Source organism: Manis pentadactyla, chromosome 2, assembly GCF_030020395.1.
Source record: "Manis pentadactyla isolate mManPen7 chromosome 2, mManPen7.hap1, whole genome shotgun sequence".
In the NCBI taxonomy this organism is placed as follows: Eukaryota; Metazoa; Chordata; class Mammalia; order Pholidota; family Manidae; genus Manis; species Manis pentadactyla.
Genome location: NC_080020.1, coordinates 151,062,950 through 151,088,807, shown reverse-complemented (window position 1 = coordinate 151,088,807; position 25,858 = coordinate 151,062,950). Strand labels below are relative to the sequence as shown.

Here is a 25,858-nt window from a genome sequence, read left to right as displayed (position 1 = left end):
AGAGGACCTCACTTTCTCAGAAATGATCCCGGCGTGTGGTGGAGGGCCTTCACTCCATTGCACCTGTGTGCACTTGCACCCAGAGCCCTTTGGACCTCAGCCCCCTCACAGTGTCTGTCAGAGAGGCACGCTGTTTAATCTCACGTAGGAAACTCAAGTGATGCTGTCTCTTTTTAAAATTATGCCATACTTTGCAAAGACAAAATACTGAATTCACATTAACTGTTCTCTCGTCAACAGACAGAAACTGGATACAAGCTATACAGGCAGATACTGAGCTAGGCCCTGGACATCAGAATGGCCAGAACCTCCTTGCTGCCTTGCAGGGGCAAGGCCTCATGGAAAAGCAGAAATAGACGACCTTACAGGATGTTGCCCGTTCATGGAAGGGGATGTGCCCAGGATATTGGGGGAGGAGGAGGAAAGGAAGGGACCAGGGAAAGATCTGCCACAGAAGAGGGGAATGTTCTGGCAAAGGAGTAAGATGCAGGACTGTGGTGTAGCAGAGGGATGATTACATGCATGTCTGGGTTCCCACTTAGCAAGAAGAGCCAAGAATTAACCACTGAAAGCCACAGCTTAAGTGCCAAGGTCCATCTTTGAACAGGAACATTTGTAGTGATATTGACCTATGGATCTTGATCCATGAACTGACCACCAGCACTGTTTTCATAGCTGCCCAGCCTGTAGTGCCCATTGTGACTTTCTCATCTCTGCTGTTCTTGCTGAAGGAAGAGCACAATTAAGTTCCATGGACTGGATTTTGAATTTAAGGCTGGTCTTTAAAACTTTCACTCTGTGCTCCTTGAAATGTGGTCTCCAAGCAGCAGGGGCATCACCAGGAGTCTGCTGGACTCGGAGACTCGGGCTACCTGAGCAGGCCCGCGCAATCACAGCGCCCACTTCAATAAGACTACCAGTGATGCGTGGGTACATGGAAATTTGAGAAGCACAGCTTCTGAAGTCAAGCCTTAGCTTCTTCAGACTCTTCTGATGGAGAAGGGCTACTCTGGCTGTGGAACCACCTTCATCGCCTGAAAGATTTGCCCCATGACTTGGCCAGTGTTCTTGCCCTGCTGAGCCCTGGGCCTCTTTTTCACTAAACTCCAGTTTGAAAATCTGCCCCTTACTGGCTGGGCTTCCCCCTCTTCAGATATCACATTCTCCAAGTCAGCAGCTCCCTCTTTAGCTTTAGTTTCCAAGCTAGGGTTTCTCATAACAGTTTGCAGAAAGAGGGCAAAATTCCAGGCACTGAGGCAATAAATCCCAAATTGTTCTTCTTCCTTGGACCCACGTCCAGCTTTATGGCCCACCCAGACTCATATGCCAAAGGCATTCATTCTGTCCTGGACACCCCCAGAGATGCCCACCACCAGAATTAATCATAAGAGGGTCACCCAGCTCTGCAGCAGGGGTGGCTGGGGTAGAAGGCATCTGAAGGCAACTCGATTTTCAAACCGTGTACACCAAGGACGAATTGCTGACTGACATCCATGGAGCGCGTCTGGAGGTTGCTGGTTGGCAGGTCTATTTTCCATCCCACTCTCCTAGTGTCTGGATTAACTCTCCTATGCTCCAGGAAAGCCCGGGCCTCTTTTTCACTAAATTCCAGTTTGAAAATCTACCCCTATTTGAGGATCTTCAAAGCTTCTGAGCATGTGAGAAAGCACGTGGGTCATCCTTGCACAGTTTAAGAACTCATGGTTCTTAACCATTACCTTAATAGTCACCGAAAATATAGCATAACTGGGGAAATAAACAATGTTTGGCCTCGTCCTTCCGAAAGCCAGTGTTCTTTGACAGTAACTTTGGGAATGGGATCATTTCCGTATTAGCGTGTGTTACACGCAGACTCCATTTCCTACCAACAGTGATGCAGTTTGGCAAAGGGAAGTCGTGTCGCTACCGGTTTCTGACCAAAGGCCAGCAGTGGATTTGGCTTCAGACCCACTACTACATCACCTACCACCAGTGGAACTCCAAGCCCGAGTTCGTCGTGTGCACACACTCGGTCGTCAGGTGAGGCCCAGATGGCACAGAGCCCCAGCACCCCCGGGAGTCCCAGCCTGCGAGGGGCAAGCCCTGGGCTTGAAATCCACAGCAGGGCCCGTGTGCCCCGTGGTTAACAGAATCATCACCGGAACTCAGCTCCCTTCCGGCCTCACACCCCCTGTGTTCTCCGGGCTGGGACTTCCTCCCAAGTGTTCGGTCAGGCCCCACTGAAGGCCCCCTGGGCTTCTTTCAGGCCCCGGGACATTTCTTAGTGAGTTACTGCTTCGCTGACCTACTTACATATTTCCTCCTCATCTCTATGCATCCCTGAGCCTTCCCTTGTCACTGTTCTGAGAAGAAAATTAAAATCCTGCCTCTAAATAACTCACAGACATAGTCCCCTTTATTTTTAATGCATTAAAAACCCCTGCTGGCAACTGAAGCAGTGTTGGGAAAACAGCCAGACTGCCAGCAGGAAAGGGTTCCTGGCGGTCCTGGTGGCCTTGGGAGCCCTGCACCCAGTCCGGGGAGCAGGGTGTCCAGGCAGGCAGTGAGTCCAGCATGTCACAGACACAGCCTGTGTTGGGTCACAGTTCTCCAAGGTAAAGAAATGTCATTCTTTTCTTTCCCCTGACTACAGAAATGTTAAGAACAAAAATCAGTTTTAAACTGGCCTAGAGAAGAGCTTTGAGGAGAGCAAAGAAAGAAAGGTTAGAAGGACTACATTTTATATGTATATACATGGCAGATAGATGGTGATAATAGACAGGCAGATGCATACACATATACTTACAGATACTATACATACATACTGCATTTTATATATATACATGACATGATAGATAATAGACACACATGCATGTGGACACTATACACATACTGTATTTCATATATATACACAAGAGATAAATAATAGGTGGGTAGACAGATGAATGGATACATGCTATGCATACATGCATGCACACACATGTGCACGTATACGGTCATCAAGTAAATCGTGCCTCTTTAGTAAATGGGGAGGGAGGACAGGTGAGAAATGCTTGTCATTCTTGGCAGTGGCCCTGACACCACCTTGTGTACCTTCTCTCGGGAACTTGATCTTGGGCACTTCAGCTGCCAGTGGTTTCTGATGCCACAGCCAATCCCACTCCCTGCCACCCAGCCTGGGCCTTTGCCAGAGGCCCCTTTGCCCCCAGGGGAGACTGGGCACTGACACCTTGGTCCTCGTGCCCTTGACCCCACTCTTCCTCTCCACCCCCACCTCCCCAATCCTACAAACTCTCAGGAAGTAGGGAGAGAACCAGTAAGCAAATAAGGTAACAAGCCTTCCAGAGGCCCAAGGGCCACTGTCGCTTGCAAGACCCCTCACCCAGCCTGCATCTCCACGCATGAGGCAAAGCCACAGCTGGGTCCCTCGGGCCATCAGCACATTGGATTGATTTACCCACTATTTAAAAAGTGGGTCCGTAGACTAATCAGCAGTCTGGGTCTAGAGCTGAGTTTGAGAGAGGACCTTCTGAGGGCTGTAATTACTAAAAAGCCATGTGTCACTGCTGCTCGTGCACAGTCCAGACTGAGTGGGTTTTAAGGGGCTTCTGATTATTTGAAGGCCAAGGCTTATCCTACAGATGAAAATATGTTTCTAAAGACAGTTACGTTTGGTGGTTTTGGCAGTAGGGGCAGGTAAGCAGAGAAGGTAAGGAAAACATTCTGGAAAGGAAGATATTCTGGATGTCACATTAGAAGCCACTCCAGTGGGATCTAGGCACAGAATGGAAGGAACTCCCGCCTCAAACAAGTCACAGGACTAGTCTCCATGGTGGCCATCCTGGGAGGGGGATCACATAGGGAACCTCGACATGTCCCACAAGCCCTCTTTGCCATTGGCATCCTGAAACCTCCCACCTCCAGCTGTGGTCTCTTCATTTCCTGGTTAGTTATGCGGATGTCCGAGTGGAAAGGAGGCAGGAGCTGGCTTTGGAAGACCCGCCAGCAGAGGCTGTCCACCCGTCAGCACTAAAGGTATGCCGATCCAGCCAGAGGGGTCAAGGCAAGGTGTGGCTAAGTGGACTCCTCCAGGAGTTACAGTAACAGCAGTAATGATTAAACAGTAAAAACAGCACATCATAGTTATTGAGCTCTTGCTATGTTCCCAGTATGCTTCCCCGTGTTTTCCAGGTATTGGCTTAGTCCCCCCATGTGCAGGTCCTGTGAGGCAGCCACTGTTACAGTCCTCATTGTTGAGAGGAGGCGCAGAGCCCTCGGAGAATTTAGCTCACGTACCCAAGGGCACCGAGGGTTGGAACCCACATTGCTGCGTAAGAAACAGCTTTGGGACTCAAACCAGGGTTTGGCAACTTTCCAACCCATGAGCTATACATAAGTCCACAGATAAAAAGCTGGAGGGGAAGGGGGCACTTATTCCATCATCCCATTGAGGTGTGGAATGATCCAGCTGCCCTAGTCCTTCCCTTAGCCTAAGTGCTTTTGCACTGCCCCCAGGACTCAGGCATCCCATGACTAGCCTGCCCCTGGCACACCCTCCCATGTTGTCAGTGGCAAGGGGCACCTTGTTTCCATCTGCGGGTCTTGGCCGACAGCCATGTTGGAGCCGGCTTCACTCAGGGGCTCCACTGTTGAGAGGTATCCCCCTTCCCAAAGCTGTCTCCTTGCCGCCTCCGTCCTGAGCTCTGCTTCCCCCAGCTCTGCTCCTGGTGTGTCAGCTCCAGGGAGACTAGCCGGCGGCCCAGAGCCCTGGTCTGCAAAGGTCACTCAGTGAATGTTGGCAGAAAAAAAGATGAAGCAAGAAAGGGAGGGAGCGTCATAGTTCTTCGAAGCTAAGAAGCTATGATTACAAAATCCACCAGTATTTTATCTCCCACTAAGAAGGAGAATATGCTGACCATCTATGAAATAAGCATTTCTTTTCATCCCTTGAAGGACACATCCCAATTTCATACAGGTCAAAATGTGGGAGGGCAAGTGCCTCCTAGAATGGATGCAATATGGCTCCAGCTCCAGGCTGCCCAGGGACCTAGAACCCAGATGCAGCAGCATCCATGTGACAGGAGCATCTCTGGCCCAAGAGAACTGAGCCGAGGGAGGAGAGACCACCTTTAAAGGCCAGAGACCAGACGGCATTTCTGCCGAGCCTCCACCGCAGGCATGCTCCATGCTGATGGGGGGTTTGGGGGTTCATCACCAGAACGCTGACAGAACACCCCTGTCATTGTCTCCACTCTGTCACATCATACATCCTGTATCATGTCCAAGAATGGAACTAAGCTGTTACTAGGCAGGTGTCAGACGCACCGTACATCACAGCTGCGAACAGGCTTAGTGTGCACCGTCCAGTTGGAAGTTCATTGTTGAGGCTTCTGATCCTTTGAGGATCCTAGAGCCCAATGGAACTTCTCAAAAACATGCAAATATGCAAAAATACACAAATGCACATGCAGGCTGCCCGGTTAAGAAGCTCTAGGACAATGCTGCTTAAACTGTCAGTGGTAATGGTCCGTTTGGTGTTTTAGTTCAAACCTGTCGCTGCCCCATGTTTGGCCAGGGACAGAGTCCCGGGCTTGGAGGTGATGTCCAGCTCTGTCAGGTGGCACTAGAAGTTTCTCAGTGCTCACCCTCACCTTCTTACTTAGTCTCTGCTGACCAGGAGTACACGGTTCACAAACGGCCTCGGGGAGATCTGTGCCTAAGCAGCAGGGTCTCAGAGCTGACCTTTAGCACAGTAAATCCAGGCACATCCTGTCACTGTTTTGCACAAAAGGCCTGTAGGTCATATATCAGTTATGCAGCCTTACTTGGTCTTTTGCCTCCAGCCTGGGGCCCTGGTCTGCAGAGCGGGAGGGGTGGGGAGACAGTGCGGGAGGTGCCCAAAGGGCCCAGAGTCTCGTGTTTCACTGGAGGGGTCCCACTCCAGCACCACCAGTGACCTCATTCTAGAACTTGCTTCTTCCACTCTTCTGGGAAAGTCAAGTTTCTGGGCAGTGAGGTGACAACTTTAAGGGAAATAAAAAGTTCAACTATTATGAAAATCTAGAAAATCAAAATAGAAGGTAAGAAAGTATAGTAAATACTGCTAATGGGCTACAAGCATCTACATTGCATACATGCGCAAATATTCCACCTGAGTGTGTCTGGAATTACCTCCAAATAGTTACATAATTTCAACACCCTCCAAATTTTTTCTACATGGAGGGGAACAAGAGTCAGCTAACTCATTCCCCTCACCTCGATGCTGCAGTGGGGACCGTGTGTGTATGTGTTTTAGGACAAGGACCCAAGTCTGCAAGCTCAGCAGCACTTCAGGGCCCTGGGCATGGGCACCTCAGGCCCCAACACCAGTCACTCGCCATCGGCATCCTCAAGAAGCTCCCTCAAGTCCTCGCACACAGCCATGTCTGACCCCACCTGTGAGTGTGGCCCCGGGTGGGGAGGGGAGGCGCCCCGTCAGACGGGCGGTAGGGGTATAGAGCCCCACAAAGGTCCCAGGCCCGAGTACAACAGGCCCGGGATCCTGCTCAGACTCCTTGCTCCTTCCCCTCTGACCGCCTGCCTCCACCCTCCATGCTCTGGTTTCCCCACTACCGCACAAGGCAGACATAAAGCAGGTGGCACACAGACAAGATACCTGGCCAGGTTTTGGTAACTCTGGTCAGTTGTGTGACCAGGCGGGTAGTTGAATCATGTGGGGAATGTGAGACTTGAGGATGGTTTGGTGTCATCAGCCCTTTCCCAGGTGAGGGTAGAGGTGGGCAGACCCTCTGTGGCTCTGGAAGTCACTTCCACTCATTCTGGACCCCCTTCACCAGAGATTCTAACCAACCCTTTGTTTCACACACACCATGGGCATTGTTCCCCTCTTTTGATAAGAAAGTTGTCAGGTAAGTGTGAGTCAGGAGTGGTTTGCTTTCTCACAGCCACTCCCAGCAAGCTGATGGCAGAGGCCAGCACCACGACTTTGCCAAGATCAGCCCCCCTGCCCCAAGAGCTCCCCGTTGCAGGGCTCAGCCAGGCAGCCACGATGCCGGTATGTATGTGACTCCAAACTTCTCAACTGGGATATGCTGCAGCGTGACGGGCCTGTAAAGCCACAGGACAGGGTGATGCATCTTCCCAGAGAACCCGTTTGACTTTCAGATTGAGAGTGTGTGGGGAGACAGGCAGGGGTGGGCAGCTAGGTAATTCAACTGGTGGCTAATTTGAAACATTTTTATTCCAAACTAACATGGATGTATCTCTATTGAAGATAAAATCCAAATGAGTTTTCTAAAGATAAAGTTCAAGCCATCAAAGCCGGGGCACATTTCTAAGTCTTAGGGGATACATGACCAGAATCCTTCTGTTTTTTTATCCCATTTCACTCTGTTGAAAATATTTGGGAAGCTTGCTGTCAACAAAAATGTACGTCTGCATATATCAGGCAGTGTCCCTGATATGTGCCAGGCCTCTCCAGAACATCAAGGAGTGGCCTCTTAGAAAGTACACTGCTGTGTGCAAAATCACTGATACATGGTACTCTTGTTATCCATTGCCGTGTAACAAACCATACCAAATCAGTGGTGTAAAGCAACAGTTGTTCCTCATGCTCACGGATTCCGAGTCAGGATTTCAGAAAGGGCCCCGTGGGAACAACTCCTCTCTGCTGCCTCATGTCAGAGGCCTCAGTGGCCCAGGGCTGGGAGACCCACATCCTAGGTGTGTCTGTACTTATAGTCCTGCACTAGGCTGGGCCACCTGACCATCAACTGTCATGGGCCTCTCCATGCCCTAGGCCTCTCCTGGCATGGGGACTAGGTTCCAAGAGGAACTGTCTGGAGGGGGAGCTTGCCATGAGAGAATCTGTGCAATGTCACCTCTGCTGAACCTCATGGACAGAGCAGTCACAACTCACCACAGAGAAGGGTAGACCTGCACCCTAGGTGGGAGACATGTCCAAGAATTTTAGGGGCCACATCCAGATAGTTGCCAAATACCTCACACTTGTCCCTAGCTGACATTTTGGAAATAGGAGTGGACCTGCCTCCTCCCTCCCTGCTTGCCATCACCATGAAAGTCATTCACACCCTGCTTGGAAAACTTGGGGAACATTTTTTTTTTAAATAGAACGTGACAAAGACTCCTTTCTTCCCAGCCACCTTTAGACGGGCTCATAAGCTGGGACTGCCCCTCTCGTGGCCCCCGGCCATCCAGTGTGACTGTCTGCTACAGCACAGCTCTGGCCTCCCCGTGGTGCAGGGGACACAGGAGGAGAACCAAAGCTAGTCTCTGCCTCAGCCCTGTACCTGGGATTTTTTCACTCAAAACAAGGTCTCCTGCTGTCATTCCCCACCTCCCCTGGTGTCATCCTGGGTGACATTGTCCATTTTGGTTACTTTTTACAGTCCCTACAGGCTGGGGGAAGTTTTGAAATGACTTCAGAAGCATTATTTTACTCTTAAACACTCTAAATAGTCTGTGAGACTGAGGCTTTCATTTCTTGTTTGTACCCATTGTCTCCCTACCACCCATCGCTTGTCCCCTGCCCTGCCCCCAGGTGACCAGGGAGCAAAGTCTGTGACTCGGCTGGCTTCCCAGGAATCTCTCTAACAGAGTCCAGGCAGAGTCTGGCAAAATGGCACCGGTGTTCACTGCTTGCATGAGTTGATGGCCACAGACGTGCCTGGCATGTCTGTCCATCTGTGTTAGTGTTGGGCAGAAAGGGTAAGGACCACACACAAAGCCGACATGGGTTAGTAGTACAGCTCCACTCATGCTGTCCATAGCACCACTCAGAATTTATGAGTCTGGGAGAAGAGCAACCAGGCCTACCGAGAATGGGGCCTAGGACAGGAGGCAGGGAGGGCAAGTGGAGCAGAGCCGCCAATCTCTGGCAGGGGGCGGCGCCTTGCCGGGCACACCATGGCCGGAAGGCAGCAGGGATGCTGAGTGGTTCCAACACTTTGCTCAGGGCAGCCAACACCTTCACCAGGCGAGGGCCGGCTCTGACTCCGTGCCCTGTGTGAGCGGTGCAGCCGGCTGCCCATCTTTTCCGGGGAAACATATGCCTTCTGGAAGTGAGCTCTTCACTCTAGTGCAGACCAGCCTCTCTCACGCTGGAGAGCCCTGCTGACTGAGGGGCAGTGCCCCCATACCTCCATGTATGTTAACCAAGCCACTCTCCCTGCCCAGGCCCCCCTGCCTGCCTCGACGTCCTGTGACCTTGCCCAGCAGCTGCTGCCTCAGACCATCTTGCAGAGCCCACCTGCCCCCATGACACAGGTGAGTCTGGGATACAGAAAGGGGAACCCAGTGGCCGCACTCACCCACCACATAAAGCATGGTGTCCTGAACCTCGGGGGTACTGGTGCTGATGTGTGGGTACCAACCCAAAGGCCCCAACAAGGGATGTTTCTCCCGACATGCAGGTGAGCGGGCCGAGCTATGAACTTCACGCCCGCCTGTCCTCTCCCCCATCCTTATCTTCTCCGGACACCTCCTCCCATTGCTTTGCTCCAGACTCTGCTTCTCAGCCCTTAGAACAATCTTTGTTCTCTCTGCTGCTTTTCTGTGTTCCTTGCATTTCCTATAACTCCAAATTGGCCATGATATTTTAGGAAAGGTCTGGATTAGGCCAAATGTCATAGGAAGACTGCAAGGATCTAAATACTGTCAATCTAATGCTATAAATACCACATTTCTTTAAAAAAAAAAATGGACCCCAGCTTTGCTGAGTAATTCCTTGTTTCAGCAATACTGAGTTAGCTGGTATTTGGGTCAATGAGTGAGCGGGTGTGAGTGGCATGCAAAGATGCAGGTGCCACAGCCACAGCCCTGGTATGCAGAGCTCGAGTGAGAGATGGGTATGTAAACAGAGACGCCACCGTGTCAGAGTGTGTATTTTTATAGAACCAGTAAGGAAATATTCTGCCTTGGGAAATCCAGTGTGACTTCCTGGAGGAGGTGACCCCTGAACTGGGCTTGGAAGGTTGGGTAGAAGGTTGCCAGGTGGAGAGGTGGGGGCCTAGCAGGGAGGAGGGACCTGGGTATATGCTTGAGCTCTGAGTTTTTTAAGTGTCTGACATCCTCAAGTTCTGGTGAGAGGCTGGATGAAATCGCGGTCATGCCATCTATGGTCAGAGGGCGGTTGAGCTGATTGGCATATACTCCACAGAGGCCAGAGCTCTCACTTCAGTTCTTTATAGGATGGTCAGCTTTGCCCCACACTCGGGCCCCAGTGGGATTCCCAGTGGTGATCCACCAGCGTGTGGCACTGGTCACACTCTTGGCAAAGTCTGGACTTCTGTCTTGGTGCAACCCTGTCCTCACTGATGAACATTCTCAGAACATATGTCCCATGAACAGCTTATGTCAGGAAAAGTCCAACATTTTCCTGTAAGAAGAAAGACACGGCTGGCACATACTTCTTACTAGAGGTGGGCTTGAGTAAGAATGTAAAAGCTACTCACACAGAGTCAGCTAATTCATCTACATTCGTCCTCTGTAAGAAAAAAGGATTTTCTTTTCTCCTCAAATTTCTAAGGCACATTTGTTAAGAAATCAGTAACTTTTTTCAACCCAAAGGCACATAAAATGAGAATTCCTTTACTTTCTGGGTCTTGCAGAGTAAGAATTTCTTTGTTTTATAATACATACTGGTGTGATTAGGGCCTTTGAAATCCTTAGTTTTCATTTACTGAATCTCATTTTAATTAACAGAAACAGTTCTTTGTCTGCTAGGCACATTATACTTTGTAACAACTAAATTCTTGAAGACATTCTTGCAAAATGCTGAACTTTGGAGTCAGCTCCTCAAACTTCTCCCTGTGGAACAATGAGATTCTACAATTTCCGCTCCACTCACTGGTCTTAGCACTGCAGCGCCCTCTCAGGGAAAGGGGGGAAAATAAGCTCCCCAATCGGAGAATTTGGATAACAGGTGGTCTTGCTTCATGCTTTGTTTCTAAAATGTCTCTAAGTAAACGTCTCTTTTTCAAAAAGGCCACGACCAAGAATATAACAGGAAACTAACGCTGGGGTGTCCTGGAATGCCTTGAGGAAATAAGGGCAACTGTAGACATACTGACACTTAGCTAAGTGTGGTGCTGGCCCCTTGCCACCTGCCTGGCCCCACTGCTTCCCTTTGGGGCCAGGTGGGCAAGCAGAGCACCCTCTCCACTGGGCACGGAAGGCACAGCCCTGGGTGCTTCCCAACTTTGTAGAACCCACCACAGAAGCTATTTAAGGTTTTTTTTTTAAAATTCATTACCTGATAGAGCTTGTTTTCTTTCTCAATTGAAGTCTCTTTCAAAATCGCAGTTGAGTGCTTTGATCAGTTACATTCTGATTGAGATTTCTATGGTACAGTCTGGTAAAGCGCAGGTATTTTTAAACTCGTGTTCAGCGGCAGCGTTTTCCTTTTAAATGAAAGCTTTTCATGATGGCAAAACTGCTCTGATCGAGGTGGAATTGGGGGGCAGGGGCAGTGCTGCTGGTAAAATCTCTTGGCCTCACGCAGCCCCTGAGACTCTGGCCTCTCCTTTTGGCCCTGTCACCGTCTGGTGTACCACCTCCAGTGAGTCACAGCCTCTCTGCATGCAGGGCATGGTGTGTTGTAGAGAATCAGTGTTGCCTCTGCTGGGCTGAAGCAATGACTGGCACGTGTGGATCCCTACCATTGTTATTCTTTTTGCCATTATTGGTTCTTTTTATTATTATTTTGCTGCTCCAAAAATTGTAGTCAGTTATTCCCTCTGTATTCTAAACTCATCTGGTCTCCTTGCTTCTCCGTCTATGAGGGGTCACAGGGCAGAGGAAAAGACACAGTCTCTGGAGGTGTTTGCAAAAGACAACAGGCAAGAAACAGACTAGAGAGAATGTTGGGCTTCAAACTGAGGGAATGGAAGCTGAGTCATAAAAGAAGGTGAAGAAAGAAAAGAGCAGAAGTTTCAGTGAACTCGTTTTCCTCAAGAGACAAGTCATGGGGAGCCCCACAAAGCCCAGAGCTGGGCAGCCTCACCTCCTATCTTATGATCTTCCGTTCGGCACACATTCCGTGGGAGGAAAGTACCTTGTGTTGAGGTAGACAGGTGACATGGGGCAGAGATCACCTGTAAAAGCTCCTTACAGCCAACCTCTGTTCCAGAAAGGGATTAAGAATCAGAGGGAAGATATCAATGTCTGTCCTGCAAAGTCACCCTCTGCTAGTATAGCCCTCGAGGCAAATGCAGGTGATTGTATTGCTGCTCTTCTCTCTAGTTCTTTTTTGCACAGAGTTCCAAGAAGTGCATAGCAGTAACTGAGCCTGGGGAACATGAGCGAGAGGTACCCAGGCTGGTTTGGAGAGCAGAGCCCCGTGAAATGTACCATCAGATCCAAGTTCATTCGTGAATGGTTACAGAAGAACCCTCCTTGCCAAGATCAGGTTTAGGATAATTTTAGGACCCAAATTGCCTGTGAAGCTGTCTCTTGCAGAGTATCAAGACCTAGATAAGCAAAAAGGGAGGTAGGGCTCCCAATGCCCTGCTTTTGACATTCATCTCCAAAACCCTTTGTCTGTCATTTATAAGCACTGCTTACAAAATCATGTCCCGATTCTGTGGCCCTCCCAGACTACAGGGCAGTAAATGAGACCTGCAGGTTCCAATGGCCAGAGAAGAGCCCACATGGGGACTCCTGGGAGGAACACCTTGCCTGCCTCCCCAGCCGTGGGTCACTCACTAGGGATGCTGGAAAGGATGGATGGGGACCAGAATGAAAGTGGTCAGGCTGCTCAGAAGAGCAGCAACATCTGTTGGCAAGGCTGGAATAACTCATCTGGTTGTGTTTTGACCCCACCTCAAGTTTTCAGCACAGTTCAGCATGTTCCAGACTATCAAAGACCAGCTGGAGCAGAGGACGCGGATGCTGCAAGCCAACATCCGGTGGCAGCAGGAAGAACTGCACAAGATCCAGGAGCAGCTCTGCCTGGTCCAGGACTCCAACATCCAGGTAGTGCCCCTCCCAGCTAGGGGGCCGCACGGCCTCTGCCCTCCCTGCCACTCTGGGGTGTACCCCTGGAGGCAGGCAAGACTCCCTCCCTACTGCCTTACTGAGCCCAGCTGACTGGCATGCTGAAACTCCAGGAGCTGGGGACTGGAGGTCACACCCTGGCACTTCTTGGCCCCCATTTGTGGCAGGCCAGCTGGGTGGTTCTGCATTCTCTGACAGCAGCAGCTTCTGACTGTGGACCACCCCTCCCCACCCCCCAGATAACCACTTCTTTGAATCCTCTTGAGAGAGTCTTTTTAGAGGAAAAACCTTATATATTGAATCTATTTTGAAGATAAGTTATTTTTACCAAGTTTCACTTATATTAGTCCAGCCAGGACTATTTTTCTTGCACAGCCCATTCTGTGGGCCCAGCCTTTAGCTGGGCATGTCCCTAGCTAACCTTGGGGCTGCACTGAGAGCTGGAAGCATACACACCCCTCTTAGGTGAGGGAAGGAAGCAGGAGAGACCCCTAGACCCCTGGGGAAAAGACTGGAGCACTGAGCCTGGTGCTCCCCCACCTTCTTGTCCACACAGGCCCCTGCACAGGGCATCCTGGTCCCCAGGCCTTGACAGCACTGCGTGCAGGCTCTGTGCACCTTGAGCTGAACACTCCGCCAGGCGGAGGTGGGGGCAGCAGGAGAGGCCAGCTGGCCAGCCTGCCTCCCTGGGCTCCACGTAGGTGCTCCTGCTTGCTCCTGGCCCAGAGGTGGCTGCCCACTCAGGACAGAGCCCAGCAGCGACACGCCAGCGCCCTCCCAAGGCATTGTGCAAGCATGTGGCCCGCGGGCTTTGCAGAGACAGGCTGGGCCACACCCAGAGTCCGCCACTCCCCCACGGTCTTCAGCGACACCCCTGAAACTGACTGCCAAGGGAGCCGCCTGCCGTGGTGGAAGGTGGCCAGGGCCCTTTCACTTCTTTCCCAGCTGTACCATTTTCCTGCTGACCCAGGGCCCAGTTGGGAGAACTTGCCTGACTCCAATTACTTGAATGGAATCTTTACACTAACAGGAAGGGAAGAAATTGAGCCAGAAACTGCTAAAAGCAAGGTAGGCATATGAACATCCTCCTCAGAGCCTGGACTTTGCTATCTCCTGCCTTTTCAATATGAAAGCTGAATTCTAAAATAACAGGAGACACGGTTCTCTCTTTCACTCCTCCTTCTGAAGAATTTTTCTTCTTCCCCATGACCAGTGCATTTTGTTAGCCTCCAAAGTATATATGCCAAGGAACACTGGGTTTTGTAAGGGATGGCATGGAAATCAAGCCGTGCAATGTGTTCCTTCCCTCTTTTCATCCCCATGACCTTATCATTGCAGTGGAATTTTCCAAAGAACGTGGAAATCCACAGATAGTCAAACCAGAGAATATTTTCTCATGCCTGCTGCCTTGTATTTTTGCAAGTTTGAAGATTTAAAGAAATATGCCCCAAAATGTTTAGCCAAAATGTGATAGTTGTTTTTTTAAAAAAAAGCTATGTGATTCAAGCCTAAAGAATAAGCAAGTAAAAATTACTGCACCCCTCCCCCAAAAAAGTGGGTAGATAGGTTAAATGAGAATATGGCAGAACATGGATAATTGTTGAAGCCTCATGGTGATGCAGGGGGGTTCATTATACATTATCTCTATTTTGCTTATTTCTGAAATGTCCTGTAATACTAAGTATTTGTAAACATAAGCAGATTATAATAATGAAAAAACCACGTGAGCATAGGATTGGTTGGTTCTTGAAAATTAGAAGTATTATTTTCCTCTGATAACCTTTGCCATTTGAAATAGGGAATTCTTTTTCTCGTGCTTCCTATAAAATTGGCCAGAGCTCTTTTAAGAAATCATCTTCTCAAGTCATAAAATTCTACTTTGTTGTCAATAAAACAGAGGCATGGCTGTACACAGCAGCAAAGCAGGATTGTCCCGCACAAAGTCCTTTATGTGACATCAGTGGACTTTTTTAAAAAGAGTGGGCTATAAGCAGAGTCCTCTGAGGTGTCGGTGTGTGCACTTAGGTGGAGTCGTGGACACTGCTTCGGGGCTGCTGTTCTGCGGCAAGGCTCTGTCACCCCCTGCAGTCCAGGGAAGGCTGCCTCTTGCTCTCTTTTTAAGGGCATGTGCGCCCTCTGCTGGCTACTCAAAGTCATGCCTGGAAGGACACCTGTAGCAATAGCAAATGATGGGTTCTGGACTGGTTTTTTCATCCATCCGACCATCCTTTCACCCACCCTTCCATCCATCCGTCCGTCGGTCCGTCCATCCGAGACCCGTTATGCACCAGGCCCTTGGTTAGGCACTGTGGGGATACAGAGATAACCAGGACAGGGTTTTGCCCCCAGAGAGCACGCACCAATGGGACGCTGTAGCAGGCAAAGCCCGCTCTGACATAACACAAGCAGAAACAGTTTGCCCTTCTTTGACCAAAAGCCTTATTTGTTCACTTATTTACTCCATTCATTCATTCTCAGATGGTTTTTATATGCCAAACAGGCAAAGGAAAAAGTAGCTCCTTTTTTCATGTTAAATATTATCATTATTACCTAACATTTACTGTGTCTCAGCATAAAATCTCATTTATTCCTTTATGAGGTATGTGCCATTAATGTCACTGCTTTGTTAATGATGAAATTAAGGCTTTGAAAGTTGTGAAAATTGCCCAAGGTCATACCACTTGCATATGGTGGGGTTGTAATTTGAAATAAAGTATGTCTGATTTAAGATAGATTATACTGCCTGCCATAAATAAAGATTGTACTTATTTGAACTCTGACTAGAAAGTAAATCAAATCCTACCAGGAAAAAAATATTATTTAGTTTGAGTACTGGGTTTTTGCTGAAGTGATGAAGTGTAGGTTACCATATATGCTATAAACAATCCATATTGTAACAGGTAGCTGGGACTGCATAAAGTACTAAACCTCAAACTGAATCTCTACTGAACAGTAATGAATCAGAGATGAGGGAGACCCAGAAAATTCTTAATTTCTAAAGTGACAAAGAGCCCTCATTCAAAACTTCAGGCTTCTCTGGTGGGGGTGGGGCTGACTGGAAAGGCAGGAGATCAAGAGGTTGGGTGGAGAGGGTAGCAGGTGGGCACCTAGTCCAGATCAGCCCCCTGCCCACCCTGGGCCTCTGGGAGACGGCTCAGCCCCACCTGCGCAGCAGGCACCTGAACTCACCCATCTCTAGGTGCTCCTCCACGTGCTGCCTGCTGTGGTCTCACACCTGCCTTTCCAAAACCCTAACAGGAACTGCGGTTAAAATTCCTGAGGACAGGAATTGAGATTATAACTCCAGGCCCTGGGAGGAAGAGAGCCTTCCTACTGAGAGACTCAACACTGAAGGCTGAAAGTGGCCTAAACACTGCTTGTCAAGAAACTGGTATCTAGATAATACCAGTTTGTAATGCCCAAGATGAGCTTTTGCTAAAAGAACTAGTTATAGTCTTGGGGTTTAACTTACTGTTAAAATTATTAAAGTTGTATTTCTTAAGCCTTTAGTGTCAATTTACAGATTATATTTCATTTACAAATCTAATTTGGTCTATAAAATAGTGCTTTTAACTGTTTTTATTTATGTTCAATTAGTTTGTAAATGTAACAAGTTATAAATAATCAACATCATCTACTAAAGCCATTAATTTACAAATTTAATATATCAATCTTTCAAACATTCCACATGCCTAACAAGGCAGATTTAACCTAAGAAGTAAAATCTAAGCACTTAAGCAATTCTTTTAAATTGAATACACCAACCTTACAAATGAGATAGATCAAGGTTCTCACAAACATTTAAACACTCTTGATAAACTTGATCAAATTCTCTTAAACCTTTCAAATTAAAATTACCAGGCTACTATATACCAGGCTTTTGAGTGTCTGCAACATCTTAGATAAAATGCATAGAGATTACCATAATGATTATAAAACTTACTCATAAACGTAAGTCTAAAGTTCTTGGGCCTGGTGTGCATTCATGGGAATGCAGAGTCACCTAGATAAAGGGATCAGGTTTCCATCTCCGCCGGGAGCACTGGGGTGAAGGTGTGCAACCGCCATGTGGGTACAGACCCTGGTCACTGGGCCGAGATTCAAGGCCAGGCATGGGGCCTGGCCCTACTGCCAGGTTGAGCCGGCCCATGCCACAGGTTAGCCAACCCTCTGCAGTTCATTGCATCCACAAGATAGTCCTCCCTTCTAATAAGTGATAGACTTTATACAAATTACCGATAGAACTGGGGCTAAGTGTTTTTTGCACTGTTAGCCCTCCATCACTAGTCTGTAACCTTCTTGAAGGCAGGGTTGGTGTATCTGATCCCCTGCTCCATCTCAGGGCCCTGCACGCTGCTTGTGGCATCATAGCACTCAGTGTCTCCATGCCGAGCAGATGGACTCTCCCAGGCAGGACAGAGAGAGCAAAGAAAGCAGACCTCTTCCGTGGGCCGGGAGCACACAGAGGGGCAGGCTGGGCAGCCCTGTGGCCCCACCATAAAGGTGCTCCTGTTCTTTAACTTCCAGATGTTCTTGCAGCCACCAGCCGCATGCTTGAGCTTCCGCAGCACCCCACGGCCCGAGGCTCAGCAGCAGCTCCCGCAGAGGCCGGCGCCCAGCTCCCAGCCCCAGCTCGGGGCCAGCCCTCAACTGCAAGGGCAGATGGCCTCTGCCCCAGTGGCTAACCAGCATCTGCTCAGAGACTCAAGTGTGATATCCTCCCAGGTAAATGTGGTGCCTCTACACTTGGTCCTTGCCACAGGGTGGCCCAGGGTACCTGGGCCTCCTGCAGACTTCATAAACTAAAAGCCCGTGGAGTGGTTCCCTGTGACCAGGGCTCAGTTAGAGTGCGCAGGGGGGGGGGTCTCTCCTTTCCTCTAAGCCACTTTGAAGCCCCCCAGGTTGCACAGGTGTCCCCCTGTGTCTCAGTACTATAGTAAGATCCCTGAAAGGTGTCACACAGCTGGAACTCGGCTTTGATCCTGAGCTGGCTTTGAGGTGAATATGGACATTGCAGCCTCATCCTGACAGCCACATGTCCCTGACATATGTCCTCAGGTATCATCTGCTCCTGGCTTTAGTGAGGACACAGGCTATCCATTTCTGTTAAGTGTCCCTTTCCCTGGGGCCCTTCCCAGGCCCCAGATTCCCTACCTTTCCCACAGACATTACCACTTACCACAAGCCACCAGTGACCTTGTACTCTGACAGTCCTTTGTCCATAAATGGCACTGGAATCTAATGGAATTAAGCCCTGAGCCCCTGCTTCTGGAAGATCACAGATCGGGAGGCAGAACCCAGCATCTCATATTCACATACATAATCACGGATTCGGTACCTATCTGCTGAGTTCCTACCACTCACCAACCCACAGGGGACAGGGTGACTAGGAGGTGTCCCTGACCCCAATGCAATCCAGTGTAGCAGGAACTCTGGGTACATGAACAGATAATGAACAATAGAATGTGGAGGAGTACACATATAAGGGAGTATTTATTGAGCACTCACTGCGTCCCAGGCACTGAGTTCTAAGCACTGAGGGACAGCAGCAAACAAAGGAGAAAAAAGGAATATCCAATCCAAGTAGGGAGAGAGACAAGTAGACATCACAGCACGACAGTGTAGGAACAGGGAAGGTGAGATGGGCCAGAGTGTTAAACAGGGGGCCAAAGAAGGCCTCACTGAGAATACAGTAATTGATCAAAAACCTTGAGGGGGTGAGAGAATGAACCATATCAGCATCAGGGGGAAGAGCATTCTGCATAGAGGGCTCAGTCAGTGCAAAGGCCCTGAGGCATGGGTTGGCCTGGGCAGTTGGAGAAACAGCAAGGAGGTTCACATGTCTGGAGTGGAATTGGTGTGGAAGGTAGCTGCATCCATTTGTTGAACGCACATTTGTCCCTTGCCCGCTGAAAGCCTGGCACTGTCCTAGACCCAGCAAATTTAAAGAACCCTTGTGGTGCTATCAGTCCAGTGGGGAAGATGGTCACAAGATCAGAATGATTCAAGAAATAGTCATGAGTGCAAAGTTAGAAGAGAGGCCCGCATGGGTAGGAGAGTTTCTGGCAGGGTCCCTGGAGAGATGGCCCCTCTCATTTAAATGGTTGCTCCAGGGCCCAAAGCCGATGAGAAACGTGCAGATGATGCCAGGAAGTGGTCCCTTGACTAGCAGCCTGGCACCCCAGTTCAGCGCTGCCACCACGCTCCCACCAGCCCTCAGCCTGGCCACGCTTGCATCTGCCAACCCGGACACCAGCCTGTGCCAGCCCAGCCCGGATTTCAGCCACGATCGGCAGCTCAGGTACAGAGCCTGTCCTTGTTTGCAAGATAACTGAGGCCAAGTTTGACAATATTTATTTCCACTGTAGACCAATGCCAAGTTCAGACAGATTCTAGAGCTCCTGCAGCTGATCTCAGCTAATGACACAGAAGAGGGCAGGGGTCTGGATGGCCAGAGGAAGTGACCCACTGCATTCTCTGTGCTCAAAGAACAGAGCAGGCACAGGGGGTTTGGGTCAGCCAGAAAGGGCCCAGCTGGGCTGCACGGGTGCAGTCAGCAGCCAGCAGGTCTACAGTCTGGATGCTGATCACAGTTTCCCATTTCTCTCTTCCTCTGCTCAAAGGCTCCTGCTGAGCCAGCCCATCCAGCCAATGATGCCTGGGTCCTGTGATGCGAGGCAGCCCTCCGAGGCCGGCAGGACCGGACGGCAAATCAAGTAGGTGGCCCCAGGTGGCAGCAGAAGATGGGAACTGCACTGGGTGGTCTCAGGCAGCAGTTTTCCTTGTGAGTCTCGCACAACAGGCGGGTCAGAGTGTGCCCACCCCATCTGAAAAGACTCCTCCCTTTAGCTTTTCTTCCACCACTTCCCATTTCAGAAGACAAAACTTTGTGTCAGCATGCCACACTTAGTACAGGACCTCAATGACACTCAAATATGTCCCCACTTTGTCATCATCTTTGGACATCTTTGCAGATCTAAATGCTTTCACCCTCAGTAATATCCCAGGAAAACAGAGCCTCATACCCCTTCCGAGGGCCCATCCCCAGCTCCAGCTGACCGAGGTGCTGGGGAATCCCACAGGCCAGCTCTAGCTCACCTGCGGTGTGGTTCGGGCCCCATGCCACAGGACTGGGAAACCCTGCGGGTGGGGGCCCTCCCTTCCCACTCAGACACACAGCCTTCCCTCTCTCCTGTCCCCCAGCTCTCACTTGAGACCCCTCAGGACTGCAAGCAGCTTTGCTCAGCTGTTTAATTACTAGGGACAAAGGTTACTAGAGACATAGGAACAAATTCTTGAAAAGCTACTGGAAAAATTACTTCTAGCCCTTGGAAATGAAGCAGAAACAGCTATGTCACAGATGTCTTTTTCGTATAAACTGTGGTTTAATTTGTGTCAGAAGTTCACCGGGGCAGTGTTTGCTCATTCGACCTGGTGAGCCCTCATTCCGAGGCCTCACAGCCACCCCCGGGACCCTCTGCTGGAAGACATTCCCCCTGAGTCCCCCTTCAGCCGGTAGTCATAGCAACAGCCGTGGTTACTGGGCATTTCTGAGGCCTGCATTATTTCTTTTCATCCCCGCACAAACCCGCTGATGGTGAGACGGGAATGCGCATCTGGGAAGCTGCCCTTACATTCTCTGATGTGGCTTTCAGCTGGGTCAGGGGGGCTGGGGTTGGGATTTTGCCTCTTCTAAGTGAACCAAGTAAGTGGAAACAAAGAATCCTGTTAACATCAATTTTCAGAGTTGCTTAAATGCAGTGAAGTAGGAAAAGAGGAAATTTTTTCCTCTGGGAACTATTAAGTGCCATTTTCAGTCAACCCAAGGGACTTCCCCACATCCCTTACTGGCTCTGTAGATGTGACCTTCTTTGTGGGCATGGCAGAGCCTGCCTTCCACAACACACAGGCCTCTTCAGGGGAAGTCTGGAACCCCCAACACCTGTTACAAATGACCCCATCTGGAGAAATAACATATCTAAAAACTGAATGCAAAATGGACTTCTCCATAGGGTCTTCTAACAAATGTTTCTCCACAGCATTCCTCAGTGGCTTTCCTGTCCTTTCTTAGTGGACCTTTATCATCAACACCTGCTTTTTTTAATTGTGGTAGAATATATGTAACATACCATGTACCATTTTATCTATTTTAAGTGTTCAGTTCTATGGCATGAAGTATATTCACATTGCTGTGCAGCCATTTCCACCATCCAGCTTAACTTCTTCATCTTCTGAACTGAACCTCTGTAGCCATTACACACTAATTTGCCATCCACCTTCCTCTGGCCCTGGCAACCCCCATTCTTTCTGTCACTATGCATCTGACTGCCCTAGGTATCTCATCTAATGGAACCACACAGTGTTTGTCTTTTTAATGATGGGTTTATTACATTCAGTATAATGTCCTCAGAGTTCATGCATGTTGTAGCATGTGTCAGAATTTCCTTCCTTTTCAAGGCTGAATAATATTCCATGGTATGCATGTACCACAATTTGTTTACCCATTCTTCCATCAGTGGACACTTGGGTTGCTCCTACTTTTTGCCTATTACGGATAATAATGCTATGTACATGGGTGTGCAAATATCTTTTTGAGTCCCTACTTTCACTTCTTTTGGGCATATACCCAGAAGTAGAAATCCTGGATCAAAAAAATTCTGTTTAATTTTTTGAGAAACTGCGGCCACACCATTTTACACTCCCAACAACAGTGCAGAAGGGTTCCAATTTCTCCATCTACTCACCAACACTTGTTACTTTGTTGGCTTTTTTCTTAATAGCCACTACAATAGCTGTGAAGTGATACCTCATTTTTATTTTTTTAACTTGCATTTCCCTAATGATTAGCGATGTTAAGCATCTTTTCTTATCCTTATTGGCCATTTGTATCTTTCTCTTTTCTTATGTGTGTTCAAGCCTTTTGCCCAATTTTTAATCGGGTTGTTTTTGTTGAATTATAGGAATTCTTGTTATATTGAGTATCAGTCCCATACTAGATCTGTGATTTGCAAATACTCTTCATGTGTCCGTTGATGCACCTAAGGTTTTCATTTTGATAAAGTCCCATCTCTCTACTTTTCTTTTTGTTGCTCGTACAGTTGTTGTCATACCAACATCTCTTTCTGAAAGATCTGTTTTCTCCTCCTCATGTGTGACCAAACAGGTACCCACAGAGCCCGGCCATGTTTCAAAATGCAGATGTGCACACGACAAGCAGCAGCGCCTCGCCCCCCATCCTGCTTATGGGGCGGGCAGTGCTTCACCCCAGCTTCCCCACCACCCAGCAGCCACCCCTGCAGCCCGCGCAGGCCCAGCACCAGCCACACTTCTTGCAGGTGGGCACCTGGGCCACCCAGGGGACTGGGGGAACAGGGCAGCACCATAGCAGGCCTGCCAGGCCCTTCCTCCCTCACTTTTAGGGTGAAACTAATCCTCAGTACCAAGATCAGCCCCAGAAGATTTGCATTTGAATTCTTATGTTTATAATGCTTAAAATTTATAAAGTTTATGTATATATAGTATGAGAAAACTAGAATCAGCTATTAAGCCTCATACAGTTATGTGCTAAAAGGACCCATTTTTAAGAAGTAATTTTTATTTGGGTGTCCATAATTTTTAGAGCAAATATCAGACACCAATTACTATGCCTGCTGGGTTCGTGTGTTTATACATAACATCTCATACAAATATAAGATTAAATCATGTGTAGTTAAAGATTCATCAGACTTCCTTAACACATATGATGTGGCATGAAGTTGGGGCTTTTAAGGAAAGTGGGGGGCACGTTCACACGAGGTCCCTACTCCCAGCAGTGCCTAATTCACTGAAGGAGAGAGGGAGAGCCAGTGGCTGGGGTTCCAGGTGGGATGGAAGCATCTGCTTGGGCACTGGCCTCCCCTCCCATGTGTGCCTGGGGCTCCCCTTCCCACCCTGCCCCTGCCCTATGGGGTCCCTCCCAGCCTCCATCTCCCAATTCAGTGCGGGACATGGCTCTCTCCTCACTTCACCTGCCCTGCTGGGCACCTTCAAAGCCACAGGAGTGTGCAGTGAGACATTTCAAGGACAGTGGGGTACAGGGGAAAAGGGTCATTCCTGAAGATCTGGAATGTACTTTAATGCCAGACTATCTGTGGTATATATACTTTTCAAATCTCCCTTACCTCAAGTATAATGGGAGTCACCTCAAGACTTCACCTTAGCACATCTTGTTAGTGTGCAAGATACAGAAGTGGCTTCAGACAGGAACTGATGAAGTAGAAAGGCAGAGATGGTCTGGGAGCAGTTGGAGGCCTCTCAGGATTTCTTCAGCTATAGCAATGAAGGTGTTTGCAGGCACTGGTTCCATCCAAGTCTCAGACCTAAGGATACAAAGAGCACTTAAGCCTCCTCGCTGCCGTCAGGGGCCCTCATGGTGCAGTGTGGGGAAAGGGATGTCGCAGACAGCAGCCAGGCTCTAGGTTAATGCCAAGTGACAGCACTGTAGCTAGGAGGCCTTGGTGGAAGGACTCAGGGGCCCCTCCTGCAGAGCTAGACATTTGGGAAATGCTCAAAGTGCAGGTGTGTGAGTGAAGGTGAAGAGACAGTGTTCCAGCAAGAGACCCAGCCAGAGCAAAACTGGAGGGGCAGATGTGCCTGGGCAGCCTCGAGTACGGGTGGCCTGGTTACCCGAGGGGAAGATTTCATGGATGGGACTAGTGGGAGATAAGATGAAAGGTTCTAGAGTTAGGGTTTGACCTGTGGAAGTTTCTGAGCTTTAAAGTAGGATGCCTCCTGCTAGACACTGGTGAATGGAAGTACCTAGAAGTATTTTCAGAATCAGGGACCACCGTGCACAGGATGCAGCCTGCATGCATGTTTGGGTTCTGCTCTATCGGTTATCTATGTGTGGGTTCAGGTTCCAACTTCCAAAACATACAGGACACATATAGAGCACCAGCCCACATTCAGGGAACCAATCCCACAGCCTGGTCCCAAGCCCACGGGGCCAGAAGGAATCCCTCGTGCTGGCAGGGACGCTGGCTTCAGGGTTCACTCCCATCTGGCAGAGTTCAGCCTCCTTTCGTCCCCACCCTCCCACCAGGGGGCTGCCCCAGCCCCAGCGCCCACCCCCAGCCATGAACTGGAGTCCTGCACCTGCCCCCATCTGCGCGGCCATCCCAGGGGTGCAGCTGAACTGCACAACCTCCTCCAGAGCCCTTTCTCTTTATTTCGCAGGTGCAGACGCCAACCTCTTTGCACAGTGAGCAACAGGACTCGCTACTTCTCTCCACCTACCCGCAACAGCCTGGGACCCTGGCCTACCCCCCGCAGCCCACACCCCCACACCCCCCTCGCAGGCTTAGCAGCCTGTCTGAGTCCTCAGGCCTCCAGCAGCCACCCCGGTAGTGCCAGCACCCCAGCTGGGTCACACTCAGCTTTAGCCAATGGATGGATGACCCGGGGTGGCCACGGGGGCTTGGGAGGGGGCTTTGACCCTTGGCTTCCCTGCACACTGCATACATTTCAGAACCCCTGATGGTACCCATGTCTGGGGCACAGCAGCTGGCATGTGGAAAAGGATCAGGAACAGGAATGCTGACTGGGTTTCCCTTGCCTCTGAGCTTCTAGGGTACACTCTACAGCCATGCTGGGCCAGAACCCAGTGCCCCACAGAAGTGTTGTCACTCAGTTCACTTTAGCCGAGGTGCATCTCACCACATCCTCCCGAGAGCATGCTGTTCACTAGCCAGCCGTGGCCTGTCCACATGTGCTAGCTGGACTGCGCTCTCTGGATCGCCTTTCCTTTGCATTGGAGAAGCACTGGGTCAGGGATCTCTTAGAGAGATGAAAGAGATAGTTCATTATTTTTAAATGCTTGTTTTCATTATAATTTGCACAGCTGCACAGAGGAGGTAATGCAGGCACTCTCCGTTTTTAAAAATAAGTTCTAGTAACTTCATTTGGAAACCACGGTAACAAAATGAGCCCACCAATCAAATAGCAAAGCCAGTGGTTATTAACCAGGCTGCAGACCCATACCTGCTGGCCTACATCCTAATGGAATGAGGCTCTTCAACCAACACCATTATGTTTTTCCCCTAAATAAAACACTGGACTGTTTCCTGTTTACTTCGTTGATTGCAACTACAAAGACAGGCTCAAAGCAAAGCACAATCCCGGAACTGATACTCAAGAATTTTGTTGAGAAGTCTAGGACTATGTGGGAGACAGGCCTGTGGAGCACGTGGTCCCCAAGAAAACCCCGCCATGAGCTGGCCCTTTGGGTGAGAATGCTGCATCTTTCTATATAGCTTTCATGATAAGATTGAGGATTGGATTTTCCTTTTCAGAATGCACTTTGCTTTTTTTGTATGTTTTGTTATGTTGACATGTTTCTAAAGAAAAGATTTTATGTAATTATAAGATGAAGTGTAGTGAATTGTACAGCTGTTGTAAAAATGACCTATTTCTATATAAAATAAAATTGTATGGGTTATGTGTAAATTATTTTATATCCGAGACACCAGTTCCTTTCCCAAATATAAAAGTTTTCTTGTGTTTTTCTGTGACTGGACATTTTGTAATAAATTAACAAATTTGTACAATTTTCTCTGGAGGCTGTTTCTGTCTCTTGTTATATACATGCATGCATACATCTTTGCATCAGGTAACTTTGTCTTTTTTAATTTCAAGATGTGTCTAAGGATAGTCAAAGATGCGGAAAAGATGAAAGCAAGCCCTGAGGAAGCCGGGTAATGGCATTAGGCTTTTTGAGCTGCAATGTGTATCAGTCTATCAAGTTTCATATCTTTATATTAAAGGTTGTGCCACAAAAAAACAGTGGTTCACTGTAGAAAGGACAGCAAAAGTTCCTGGAACATCTCAA

General features: G+C 49.1%; 1 protein-coding gene across 4 annotated transcripts in view; it reads left to right on the top strand.

Moving 5' to 3' along the window:
• Nucleotides 1–25,577, top strand: part of NPAS2 (neuronal PAS domain protein 2) — a 153,398-nt gene extending 127,821 nt beyond the window's left edge. For all 4 annotated transcript variants that reach the window (XM_036881405.2, XM_036881404.2, XM_036881403.2 and 1 more), the window contains 11 exons: nt 1,872–2,019; nt 3,930–4,014; nt 6,275–6,416; nt 6,924–7,033; nt 9,175–9,264; nt 12,826–12,972; nt 17,521–17,718; nt 19,107–19,294; nt 19,617–19,709; nt 22,157–22,328; nt 24,208–25,577. In XM_036881405.2, the coding sequence (XP_036737300.2) occupies nt 1,872–2,019; nt 3,930–4,014; nt 6,275–6,416; nt 6,924–7,033; nt 9,175–9,264; nt 12,826–12,972; nt 17,521–17,718; nt 19,107–19,294; nt 19,617–19,709; nt 22,157–22,328; nt 24,208–24,378 (1,544 nt within the window). In that variant the 3' untranslated portion in view covers nt 24,379–25,577. The remainder of the gene's footprint in view (nt 1–1,871; nt 2,020–3,929; nt 4,015–6,274; nt 6,417–6,923; nt 7,034–9,174; nt 9,265–12,825; nt 12,973–17,520; nt 17,719–19,106; nt 19,295–19,616; nt 19,710–22,156; nt 22,329–24,207) is intronic.
• The last annotated feature ends 281 nt before the right edge of the window (nt 25,578–25,858 follow it).